Source organism: Rhinolophus sinicus, linkage group LG06, assembly GCF_036562045.2.
Source record: "Rhinolophus sinicus isolate RSC01 linkage group LG06, ASM3656204v1, whole genome shotgun sequence".
Taxonomy (NCBI): Eukaryota; Metazoa; Chordata; class Mammalia; order Chiroptera; family Rhinolophidae; genus Rhinolophus; species Rhinolophus sinicus.
Window position 1 is genome coordinate 89,426,143 of NC_133756.1, and position 13,160 is coordinate 89,439,302.

Genomic DNA, 13,160 nt, shown 5'->3' on the forward strand with positions numbered 1-13,160 from the left:
AATTGCGATTTAAAAGGTTAAAAATAATTGCAAAAACCGCAATTACTTTTGCACCAACCTAATATATCTTAGGCATTCCTAAAATATAGGAAATTATTTTTTACATAAGTGATGTATGTGTTTAAAAATTTTTTGAAATAGTAATATGTGCTCTTTCAGCTGTCCAGTGAGTGCTGCTGATGCCTGCCATCTGTTTCTGCATAGTGTTTCTGGGTATTTCAGTAGTCAAATTACAGATTCTGTGTCTCATGGTTCTCTTCAGTCTACAGGGATCCTTTCCCAGATTCTCCTACTGCTTCAGCAAATGTTTAGGGTTTTTTTTACAGAAAATGCTAGATCCAGGTTTTATCAGTGCAGGGCGAATTAAATACATAGTCTGGTATTCAGAGAGTGTTTGGGATAGATGTGAGGCAGCACAATGTACAGATAATTGCATGGGTTTTGGAGGACTAGATTTGGATTAGAATGGCCCAGCCACTTACTAGCTGGGGAAGCCACTCAGTCATTTGGAACCTGTTTCCTTATCGGCTAAATGGGAGTAACACTATTGATCCTGTGAGCATTGACTGCACTAACGTGCATGGGATACTTTGTTTACAGCCTGGCATATGAAAGGTGTTAATAAGCAGTAATTTCTGTCATTTTGTTTTCATAATGATTTTTGGTCATCTGTCAGTATTGTGGGTATTAGTATTTGTACCCAAGTCCTTTGGATTTCATTTTTAATGTCTTTTGTTTGCCTTTTAAAGATTTTACTTATTCTCTTAGAAGGTCTTGCTCAGCATATGTTTATTAGCATGTGTGCCAGCCCCTGTGCTAAGTATGTGGAGATAAAAAGAGACATGGTCTGTCCTGAGCAGTGAATGGTTTACAGTTTACTCCCAGTAGACAAATAATTTATGTTTGTGTTATGGATAAGTGAGGTTCTCTTGTCAACCTCTTAATATTGCAGTGTCCCAAGGCCCAGGCCTTCTGTCTACACTTGGCTCTCTTAGTGACTTTATCCAGTGTTCCATCAGTATGCTGAAAACTTGCAAGTCTCCAGCCAAACCTCTCCTCTGAAGTTTGAACTTATATATCCACTACCTACCTGAAATTTCCACTTTGATATCTAATAAGCACCTCGAACTTACTATGTCAAACCCAACTCAGGATCCCAGCCCCATAACTTCGTCCTGCCTCAGTCTTCCTCTCCTCAGCTAATAAATGATTAGTCCATTTTTTTTTTAGCGAATCAGATCCAAGCCTGAGGGCCTTGGACTGAGGGTTAGGAAAGTCCACTTATAACTTAGGCTAATTCTAGAGACCACAGGATAGGTTAAATGGATTTTCTCTATGTTCTGGAGCCGCTAAGGAACTCTTCTTGGTGGAAGGTGTCTTCATTTATTCATCCAAGTATTTTAGTGCCTGCCAGGTGATGTGTGCGTCCTTGTCACTGAGAATAGGACTCATCCTGAAGGACTTAGTTTCTATAGAAAGATGAAACACAAGCAAAACAAGAGTTGTGAATTGTATTAGACTGAATCGTGAAACTGCCAAAATTCAGCCATCTTTAGCCTATAAAAAGCAGCAAATTTATATCAACTTGATACTGTGAAAGAAACAAGGGAGTGAGTTGGGGAAAATATGGGGATGATAATTTAGGACAGGAAAGTCAGAAACAGTCTGTGAAGAGGTGGCATATACCATGTTTCCCCGAAAATAAGACCTAGCCGGACAATCAGCTCTAATGCGTCCTTTAGAGCAAAAATTAAGACCCGGTCTTATATAAGACCCAGTCTTGTATAAAATAAGACCGGGTCTTATATTAATTTTTGCTCCAAAAGGCGCGTTAGAGCTGATTGTCTGGGTAGGTTTTATTTTCGGGGAAACAGTAAGCAGCCACCTGAAAGAAGAGAAGGCTAGCTCCTTCTCCTGGTATTGAAATCAAGATAGTGGATGCAGCCGCCAGAGGGAGGCAAGTGCCCCGGACCTGGGTGGGGCTGTGTGGGATCTCACCCTGTCTAGGGAGCCACCAACTTCCCAGAGGTAGTAGGCCCACGCTTGTACTTTTCCAAGATAAGCCAGAACGGATTTTTAAAAAGCATCCAAAGTAGTGCTTTAGATACTTAAGTTGAAATGTAATTTTTATGTGAAATCTCCCAATTTTTACATGACAGCTACTATAGTTTTTTGTGTTTTTTTTAATTTAGAAAATGTTCTGCAAGCCAAGCAATGTATCTGCTTTCCACAAGTGGCTCACTCAACACCAATTTATAGTCTTTGCTTTAAAGAATTCCAGGTAAAGGGAACAGCATATGCAAAGAACTTAGGCAAGAAAGGGCTTGACTTTGTTCAAGGAACAGAAAGGAGGGCAGTATATCCAGAGCTAAGTGAACCCAGAGGAGAATGGTGTGTGAGATGAAGTCGGAACAGAGCCAGGTCACAAGCACTCACAAAAATGTAGGGGCAAAAGTTCAAGACAGAAGTACAAATTTAGTGTGTCCTCCACTCCACAAATGTGTACCCTGGGGCTACACAGAGCTGCCTGTCTGGAGAAAGGGGTACCTTTTCCTAATCCACACAAAGATGTCCTAAGTGCTGCAGGTTTCCTTGAGGGCAGGTGCGCTCTTGCACTTTGCAATTCAGTAACGTGGCCAAAAGCAACCATAGGGGCAGAGTCCACATTTGGGTTTTGGTTTCCTTTGAACTGGAGGTGCATCCACTCTTGACTACAAAACTACCTTTCCAATTGAGATATGTTTACATGACAGTGCCCTGTGGAGGATTTGCTTGTCTGCATAATTCAAAGTGAATGTGCCCATTAATTTAGAGGCCAAACAAGAATGCTTTAAATATTAAGTTGAACATAGGGAGATCAAAGCCCACCAAATTGAAGACCAGACTTAATTCAACTATTTTGTGTGGGCTAGTATCACCAAACTGTCAAGAGCTTAGTTCTCTCATTTTCAAGATAAAGTGAATACAGCTTAAAGATTTTAAGTGGGAATACATGAGTGGAAATACTCTGGTGAGAAAGCATCCTTTTCTTTTTATTGTGTTAAAGCCCTCGAAATCAAAAGAAGGGTCTCTGCTCAACGGATCTTAGAAATTTGGAGGAAGATGAAATTCAAGAGGTAAAGATGGATATGGATAAAAATAGGATTCTTCAGCTACCCAATAGTTGTTGAATAAAATATTTCAGGAACTCAGTGAGCATGTCTTCAGTAATATGAACTGAACTTGATCTGGAAAAAATTCAAGGTTGAAGGTCAAAGGAAAGAGGCTCTGGCCTGAGGAGTTCCAGCCTGGGGAAAGGAGGAAGGTGGCCACAGTGTGAGGCCTGAGAAATAACGGTCATGTGCAGCGTTCCAGACAGGCCTACAGCTTAAGCTAACCACCTGAATAAATGTTGGTGGGAGGAGATTGCTAAGTTAGTTTTCAGAACTAAATGTGATATGGTACTGCATTAAAATTTACCGTCAGTTCTTTGTCACTTAATTTGAAGAGAGAAAGCAGCATAATAACATTTTCCAGATCCTCTGTGTGGGTTATTTACTTTGTAGATAAAAAGGATCTGATTTAACTTTCCTTACGATTCGTGAAACTGCTAGATTTTTGCCTGTAGGATTCAAATGAAAACTTTTTAAGAGAATATCGCTATGATTGCCTATATTTTGCTTTTAGATTGTTACATTCTAATTATCAAATTAAAGCAGAAGTTGGCAAACTTTCTGTAAAGGTGCAGATATTAAATATTTTTGACTTTGTGGGAGAAATAGTCTGTCACAACTACACAACACTAGTACGAAAGCAGCTGTAGGCATATGTAAATAAATGAGCATGGCTGCCTTCCAATAAAACTTTATTTTTGGACACTGAAATCTGAATTTTATTTCATTTCTACCTGTTATGAAATATTCGACTTCTGATGTAAAAACTTTTAAATCATGGTCTCCACAAAAATGGGGGGTCCGGGGGGAGGCTGGATTTGTTCCACAAGCCATAGTTTGCTGATCTCTGAATTGAAGGATTTAAAAAACAGTCATGGTCTTCCGAAGGCCAGTGGTCTGGTTTTCTCAGCTGTCTGTAATTTTGATTGGATCATAGGGGAGATCTTGTCTTGTTTGAGTGAAGAGGTTTCCTTATGCATTTGAAAAACTTCCAGCAGTGTTTCTCAAAATCCTGCATCAGAATCACCTGGACAGTTCATTAAAATGCAGATTGCAGGGCCCTCTCCTTGAGTTTCTGATTCAGTAAATCTATGTGGGGCCCAAGAACTTGCATTTTCAGCAGGTGAGGCTGATGCTGTTCTGGGACCAGACCTGGAGAATCACTATTAGAGATGAGGGTGCCCAACGTTGCGGGAATAACAAGGTTGCTTCTTTTCCTTGGTGTCCTTAGAGTAACTATTGACTTTTCTACCTGGATGATTTCATGGAGACAGTCAAAATTCTAATGGTTCAAAGACCAGTGCTAATTGGAACCAAATTTATAATTTCCCTGTTTATTATAGTAGTTTTCCTCCATCAATTTCTGTTATAAACGCTTAAAAACTGGAGATTGTTTTACAACAGTATTAGGGAAAGATGTGTGCGTTGAAATATAAATAAAGGAATATATATATTATTATATAGAGTATATATTAAAACATATATATAATAGATACTCATGTATCAGTTTTGAAAATAGTACACTCCCAGTAACTTTGGCTTTTGTATTCCTCCTCTATCACATCATCCTTTTCTTTGACTTTTACTGTTTGTATCCACAAGCAATATAGTCTGGTTTTGCATGCATGTGAACTCTATATAGTTTCATTACACCCACACCATGTTGATGAATATAGCAGTGCCTCATTCATTTTCACAGCTGTGAGTATATTCATTTTATGAATGCACTGCAGTTCATCCATTCCCCTCGTGATGGACATTTGGATTATCCCAGTTTTTGCAAACAATATAGCTGTTTTGTTTTGTTTTTTCCTATCTGGATGACTAGTTGTCTTGATAGTTTGACAGTTCATCCTTCCCCCACTGATCGCATTGCCACTTCTTACCAATATCAAGTGTGCACATGTATAGTCCCTGTTCTGTTCCACTGGTCAATTTGTCTCTGTGTCAACCATTCTGTCTTAATTCCTCTACCCTTAGCTTTATGATGAGTCTTAATATTGGGTGGTGTTTTCTTTAAAAGTTTCCCCGCCATGTTTTAATAATAAATTCCTGATTTTGGCCCTTTGTTCTTCTATGTAAATTTTAGGATTTCCCTTAAATTACATGGGGAAAAAAAACACTTTTGGTTGGAGATGTAGTAATAGATTAATTTGGGAAGAAGTTACATCTGTATAACATTAAGTATTCCTGGTCATGAATATGTTTTCTCTCTCCATTTGTTGATGTCTACCTTAATACCTTCCAGTAAAGTTGTTTAAATGTTTGCGTTAAGGTAATATATTTCTTTTGTTAGGTTTATTACTAAGCATCTTATTTTCACTATCTTCTGAGAGTTACATTTTAAAACTTTGCGGCTGGTGTATAGAAATGAAATTAATTTTTGTTTGCTGACCTTGCTTGACTCATTGTTTCTGAAATCTCTGAAGTCTTTTGGGCTTCCTACATGAATAGTCATCTTCTGAAAATAATGATAGTTCTCAGTCTTTCTCAATCCAAATAAGATTTACTTCTTTTTCTTATCTTACTGACTTGACTGAAACTTCCAATACAATTTTAAACATAAGTGGCCTCTTATTTCTGATTTAAAAGGAATTCTAACATTTCTCACATTTGCCACCACATGTGTGCTGTAAGGTTTTGGTACATGTCCTTTTTTGGGTTAATGAAACTTCCTTTTATATACATATGTCTGTTTTGCTAGAGTTTTGTTTTTTTTTAATAAAAAGGTTTAAAATTTATCAAATGCATTTTCTGTATATATTGAGATAATATGTGTGTGTGCTTTTTGTTTCTTTGTTAGCATACTGAATTAGATAGGTTTTTCTAATGTTAAACCAAGTTTGCATTCCTGGGACAACGTGATATATGTCCTAACCAATGGCTGGGCACTCCATGAATCCCGAGCCCCTCTGATTTATTTATATATTCCCCCTCACAGAGTTGCTGTTTTCAACCAAGTTATTTTAATCTCATGTTGCCACCTGGTGGCACACTTTGGAAATTTCTGACTTGATTTCTTTCTTTTTCTCTTAGGTAAATGTGTGCACGTAATTTCCTCTGTTATCACTGTAACCGCTCATTAATTCTGTTTTCTTTCTCGTGCCTTACATTTATCCACTTTACTCCCCCATCCTCCTTTTTCTTTTGTATATTTTCTCAGTGTACTCATGGAAACCATTCTCTTTTCCATGCTCCTTCTCCTTTTGTTCCTTTATGAGTATAAATCTACCTCAGTTACAGTTAATCATGGTGAGAATAGTGCTGGTGACTAAGGAAAAATATACAGCAATACATTTTCAAGTGACAGTTGATACAATAAAGTGTCAGCTCTGCTAATTTTCCAGGTCCTGGAAAATACTTTAAATTCCCTTTAAAATATTTTTAAATTTCAAGTACTACTTACTCATCTAATTGATTCTGCCCAGTTTAACATTAAGCTCAAGCATTAAAGAAAAATTATAAAACTTCTAATAAACTTCATTGTTTCTATGTTCCTTTATTACTAGCTTTGACAAATTTGGATTTCTGCTATATTTTACTGCAAAGACTCAGTTTTTCATTATGGGTAAGCTGCCTGGAAACTGAACTACCATCTATAACATGGTTTCCATGGGAAACAGCGCACAACAGATGCCCTTTTTGTACATAACCGATTTATTAGATAAAAATTGCCAGTAACTGCATTTCTAATTGCTTAACCCACGAGCATAAAAAATACTGTACACAATATTCTCTACACTCAGAGAACTGACACATGGATAAGCTTGGCTGGTTTAGCAGTTTCTCTGTAGAGTGAATTGTGACTTTGTTTTCGGTAGCTCTAAGGACTGTATCTGACAGACGCAGATGAGTCAGCTGAAGAAAACAGACCAGAGAGAGTAGGGCTGAAATTTCTCTTTAACCACAGCAAAGCCAGCATGGCTGCAGGAGAGGTTTTTACTGTTTGTTTGTTTGTTTGCAGCTATAGTACATTGAGAACTTGCTGATTCAAGGATTGCCAACTGTTGATCTCAAAGTAGGCACCACAAAGTATTTTGGGTCCCTAAGTCTGGTTGGTGCCTGAAAGACATTTTAACCGTGCCTAAATTAAAAGAGAACTCAAATAAAATGTAAAATGTATCTTAAGCATTGCTCTAATACAAAGCTTTGATGTGTACAGCTCTGAGATCCATTATTGTGAAACTATTCAGTTTGCGTTGGGTTGCAGCAGCTATTAGAATTCTAACATCTGTTTAAAGGGAGATTTAAAGGTATTCTTATTTCCATGTTGGAATCATGGAGATTCCAAAGGGGACTGAGAAAAAGTTAACGATTAAGAAGGACATGATTTTGGCACTGTAGTCACTCAGAGATCCCACACAGCCCCGGTGGCTGTGCTCCTGGCATTCCGTACTATTTGGCTTCCGTCTGTGTTCTTTTGCTAACTGCTTTCTAACCTCTCGATGTCTCTTTTGAAAGGTGGGGACCCAAACTGTATGCATTGTTCCAGATGCGTTCTTGCCAAAACAGCATAAAGCAAATGTAACAGTTAGGAAGGAGGCTGCTACCACATGAGGTAAGTACACCTGGCCAGGCCAGCCCACCTTCCCATGAGACCTGCCACGCCTCTCACTGCCAAGATGCTGGCAGGAGCCCGTAAAACCTGAAGTGTTTTACCCATAGCCCAGAGCCTTTACCTAGTCTAGAGGATTCTCAGTCAAAGGAGCTGACCCAGAGTAACCCCTACCATTACAGCAGCTAATTCCACCCCTCCAGGTTCCTTCTCATTTATTTACATCTCTTTGGCTCTTTGCCAGTCAAAATCATCTTCCTTCAGTTTAATAATTTTGAGGTCTGAGTTTATTAAACTGAGATTTTACCTGTAGTCCTGGTGAATGTTTGGACATGCTACTCTAGGCTGTTCTCTTACCTTTGTGAAAGAACCCTCTGGGTGTACAGTATTATGGGGCAAGCTCACACGTATGACACTTGTGTGCTGCCATGAGGTTCTTTTCTTATTTAAAAAAAAAGTCGGATATACTTAAGAATGAAGTGCCATACATATATATTGAATAAAGGAATTCCAATGCAATGGAATTATTTTATTCAATATGTATGTTGAATAAAACGCATTGATTTTATGCATTTCTATGCCTTGATCTCAGTTTTGAAATATTTGAAAATCATTGATCAACTTAATTCCCATGATAACAGGTTGTTTTAAAATTCCTTAATTTATTTGGCAGAGACTGTTTTGACCCATCCCATTTCTAAATAAAACCACAGCAATGCAGTTTATCCTATAGATCTTGAAGGGTTCACTTGCGTTCCCTCAACCTGCTAATTAAGCCTGTCAAAGTTCTATAAACCTAACTCTAGCTATATGTGAAAATATTTGAGGTTATATTTTAAGATGTAGAATAAATGTCCATTATAACATTATTAATTTTTTGATGTTTTTCATGTGACATGAAAAAAAAATGGTCAGGCATGTTCACTTCAGGTGGGGAATTTTTAGAAATGATTTGCTTCTTTGGCCTTGATTTTAGATCAGTCTGAAATGGGTTGAAAGGCATGCAAGAATCTCTGACATTCCGTGACATCACCAAAATACTTCATTGTTTCAAACCCACCTGAAGGGCTTGTGGCATATCCATCACCATTCACTCTCACTCAGTGTGAAAGGTAGAGCTGATTGCGAATTCATATAATCCAGTTAGTCTTATTCCTGATACTTGAGCTAAAATCCTTGTTTAGAACATGTTCTTGTATTCCATAGATTGTCATGAACAATATTCTTCTCAGTTCTTCATCTTTAAATCATTTTTTCTAATGCAGGAATTAATGTAACATTTTGTTTGCTGATTGATAAAATCCCCCAAATTAAAATTTGCCTGATGTTTTGCAGTTTTCCATCACTGACTTTTATCTGTTAATGCTTTTGAGAACAAAATCTTTGAGTGAATTTGACTCTGTGCTATTGTTGTCAGAAGCAGGAAAAGAAATTTTCTGCATGACTCACCAGAAAAGTCAAGATCAAATGACAGAGATTTTTAATCATCCAGAGATTAATTTATTAAAGGATCAAAGGAGTTGGCAGTCGCCACATCCTTCAGCTTGAAATGTCACATAGTTGGCAGCCTCAGAAGATCTGCTGGGCCTCTCCATAGTTGATTATAGTGTTATTGACCCAAGAAAAAGCACAGGGACTTCTGAGTGGTTTTCCGATCCTTCTCCCACTGTCTTTAGGGTGTCTGCTCGTCTTGTCTTCCTGTGGCCTATGGGATTATGGTGGTGAGGAATTAGAGGTAACATCTATAGCCATGGACAAGCTATAGCTGGCTGTTTTGGGGGGTGGGGGGTTGTTTTGTTTTTCAGGGATAGAATGCCCAACAATCTCAGGTACCAGGCTACATCCAAATTACTAATCAGCCCCAAATGCCTCTGGCAGTCTGGTGTATTCAGACCCACAAACTTCTTTCTCTCAGCCTACAGGCCTTGTCCTTTCTCTGAGGGGCTAGGCTGATTTGCGCTTAGGAGGCCACGTTAGACCTGATTTGAAGATTCTCTCTCCTGGACCCCTGGGTCAGGAAATGGCCTGAGGTGGGTCAGATGGAGCTGGTATAAGTACGGTGAGCTCACCTTTTTGGGCACATGTGCCCCACAGGCTGCCCAAAGACTTTTCTTGTGATTCACGTCACAAAAGTTTATATGAAGGGGAGTGTGTTTGTACCATGATCTCATCTCCATATTATAATTCTGGATCTGAGAATTGCAAGATCTACTAGTTTGTTAGATTCTCTTGGGGACCAAACTTAATTCTAGCCGGGCAGAGCTCAGAGTGTAGAGTTGGTCGAATTGCTTTTGTGTTGGTGCAATCTGTATGTCATGGCATTTCTTCAGCATCCATCTCCCTTCATAATTCAGTAGTAAACTCAGCCACGGCTAAACGTTATTTATGAAATACGTGCATTTCAATTAAGGTCGTGTCCATTTCAATCCTATTCTGGTAATACTTAAGTTTCATTTTCTTCTTTCTTACCTAAATTTCCTGTTCACTTTCTATGTCTTCATGCAGGCCCCTGGCATATGCCACATGGCGAGCTTTAGGATAAGGTCCTACCAAGATATGCCTGATGTTCTGAATGTGTACATCCCCAAAAGTCCAGAATCTCAGCTGGAACCAGATGGACACGTGTTCCCGCATCCAGGGCTCTCGCTGATGGTTCTCTCCACATCTCAGTTGACTGTTGGTTTTCCCTTTCTTGCTCTCCTGTCTTTCTCCAAACCCCTCGCTTGCCTTTCCCAGGGACAGACCTCAGAAAGACGGGCCAGGGCTTGGGGATCCTGCAATGCACCCTACAGTCCCAAGCCAGCACCCACTGCATCCCGTCTTCGAAGCACTGTCCCCCAAACAGATGCCTGCAGGCCTCAGCTCCTGAGAGCCCACTTTTGTCTGCATGACTAGCTTGTAAGGAGGGACATATGGAGAGAATTTCCAAGAATTTTCCACTTTTTCAAAAAATGTATGTGACTTATTTTTGGCTTTGAACTCAGAGCAGACGCACGGTGTACAGCTGTGTTTACTTGTGCGCATCTGTGAAATCTGGAGAAATTGATGCAACACTCCCCTTCCCATCCTGGCTGTTTGTATAATTGTATATAAATGTAGCAATAAATATATTCTAACATCGGCCTGGGGCATTACTTTCCACTTGATTCTGCACGGTGATGGCAGACAGTGACTATCACATTCTCGAGGAACTGCCCTACTGACCGGTGGGGCCTGCCTGCCCCATCTCAGGTGCTCATCTTCTCTGATTTCACAAAGTGTTAGTTTAGAGTTGGCCAGTGTTTGGAGAAAGGCGGTTGAGGCGTACGGTGGCAGAGCTGGGAGTGAAGCCGCATTATTAATTCACTAGGTGGCACTATTCCTGGCACTCGAAGGTGGCTTGAATATCCAGGGACTGAAGCTTGGAGGATTGGGTGACAGTTTGCAACATGAGTCAGCTATTTTAGTAATCACTCTTACATCCTTTACGAATGTATTGTGCTGCGATTATATGGCAGGTACTTACGTGCCAGGCACAAAGGTACCCTTTAACATTTTCAGATAACCACACAAAATATGCCAACATGACACTGAATTTTCCACCTGATGTTTTTTTCAGGGGGACTAAGTCTAGTTGTTTTAGAAACAGTGTCCTCCTGAAGCAGACACATCAGCAAATAACCTTTTGTTTGGCAGAAATTATGCTATTTGTCTACTATCAAAGGAATATTTATTCCCAAAGTGCTCTCATAATTTATCTGAAATCTTTGGTTATCAATCCTTTTTCTAATCCCTAAAAAATAACCACATACTTTATTGTGGTTTCTTATCAAAGTGCTGTCTCTCAGGCTTCTCCTTTATAAGCGGAAGTTGTTGGAAAACCACTTGGTCGTAAGATCTGGGAAGGCAAAGGAGCGGGAGGTTGGGTGTCCCCGGGCACAGGTTCACAGGCAGCACTTGAAAGCCTACTTTTTATGTATTAAAACAAGGTGACTGGAAGCGTTTGCGGAAGTCATCAGGTTGAGCCCTTTGAACCACTGATCAGATAACTATCTGAACGATCATGCCAGGTCTGTTCTTACTTTCACCTTTTAATAGATCCACCAGAGAACCTGAGGCTCAGGGTCAAAAGATAAAGAAGGCATGGTGTAGGCTGCAGCCTTCCACGGCAAGTTCCTGCGATACCACTTGACACGCCTATTCTCCACATAGATTTGTCTGGCCAGGACTGGTGATACAGGGAGAAATTATTTAAAAAGATACGTGATAAATTATCAGTTGCTTCTGATTATAGTGTGATACAAGATAAGCCCAATTAGAGATAATGCTACATAAGCAACAGTTTATAAGCTTGTTTATGGAGCTGTGGAGCTGTTTACTGAGCATTTTCAGCCTGTGCATGTTACACCTGGATGTGGGTGGTGACTCGGCCAGCAGTTAGACCCGGGACAACACGTCACTTCAACTCTCTGGACCTATGATCTATCTGCTGGGAAACGAGGTGTTTGGACTAAGTGATTCCTAAGATTCTTTCTGTTTTTTGAGTCTCTTCCTTTGAGAAAGGGAAGGCAGTATAGCACACTTTTAATGCTAAAAAGCAAGGTCATGGGATGGCAAAAATGGGCAATTGAGAGGCAAAAGAGAGTTAGGAAGATCACTTCTTTTCAGACACTGAGAACTGCATTAAGATAACGACAAGTCAAAGCACCACCTGGTCAAACCCTTCTGAGGAAACAATATACTCAGCTCTCCCTTTTCACATCCTATCGGCTGGATTTCTTCTTGGGGTCTGTTTTGCAGACGGCAGAAAGACTGCCGTCTACACTTGCTGGGACAGGCGGGTGGGACGCTGAAGCCTCAGAATAAGAAGCCACTTTTCTTCCTGAACCGCTGTCGTGCTGGGTGTCTGGCGGGGTCTCCGCTCCCGCCCCCCACACAAGAACGCAGGACATGGTGAGGCCAAAAAGGAACACCCACGGAGCCATAGATAGGGGAGCCACACCACTACACTCTCTCTGGCGGCAGTATATTCTCACTGGAGGCTGGACCCACACTGTCTGCAAACCGCCATCCACGCTTGCCAGCCCAGCCGCCATCTTCTTGCTAGCCCCCATTCTCTTCTCTTCTCCTTCTCTCTGCTAGCGTAGCCACAGCAGTTATATTAGTGGCCAATGGCTCACTGGTTACAGCTGACGGCCAACTAGCCACAGCTGATGGCCATCCCATCACAGTTGATGGCCATTTACTACCTGAGCCAGCACCTGTCTATGTGAGGCCGAGAGCCTGGAAACTACTTTCTGGGGCTCTGTCCCCACAACCGCCCACCCCACCCACGGGGCGGCGCCAGGAAGAGCGCCCCCTGGCCCTTGTAAACTGGTGGACTTCAGTCCGGGTCAGACCTGCACAGCTGACGGGTGCAGCCACACGAAAGGGAGTAAAGCTGATCACTTCCAGTCACTAAGAATCCACACACA

At 40.5% G+C, this 13,160-nt stretch overlaps 1 protein-coding gene across 2 annotated transcripts in view; it reads left to right on the forward strand.

Annotated features, from left to right (window-relative positions):
- Nucleotides 1–10,827, forward strand: part of RDX (radixin) — an 84,688-nt gene extending 73,861 nt beyond the window's left edge. The window contains exons 15-16 of one of the 2 annotated variants that reach the window (XM_019715274.2): nucleotides 7,614–7,710; nucleotides 10,213–10,827. In XM_019715274.2, coding sequence (XP_019570833.1) covers nucleotides 7,614–7,680 — 67 coding nt within the window. In that variant the 3' untranslated portion in view covers nucleotides 7,681–7,710; nucleotides 10,213–10,827. The remainder of the gene's footprint in view (nucleotides 1–7,613; nucleotides 7,711–10,212) is intronic. The other variant, XM_019715276.2, reaches the window with a different exon arrangement.
- Nucleotides 10,828–13,160: the final 2,333 nt, after the last annotated feature.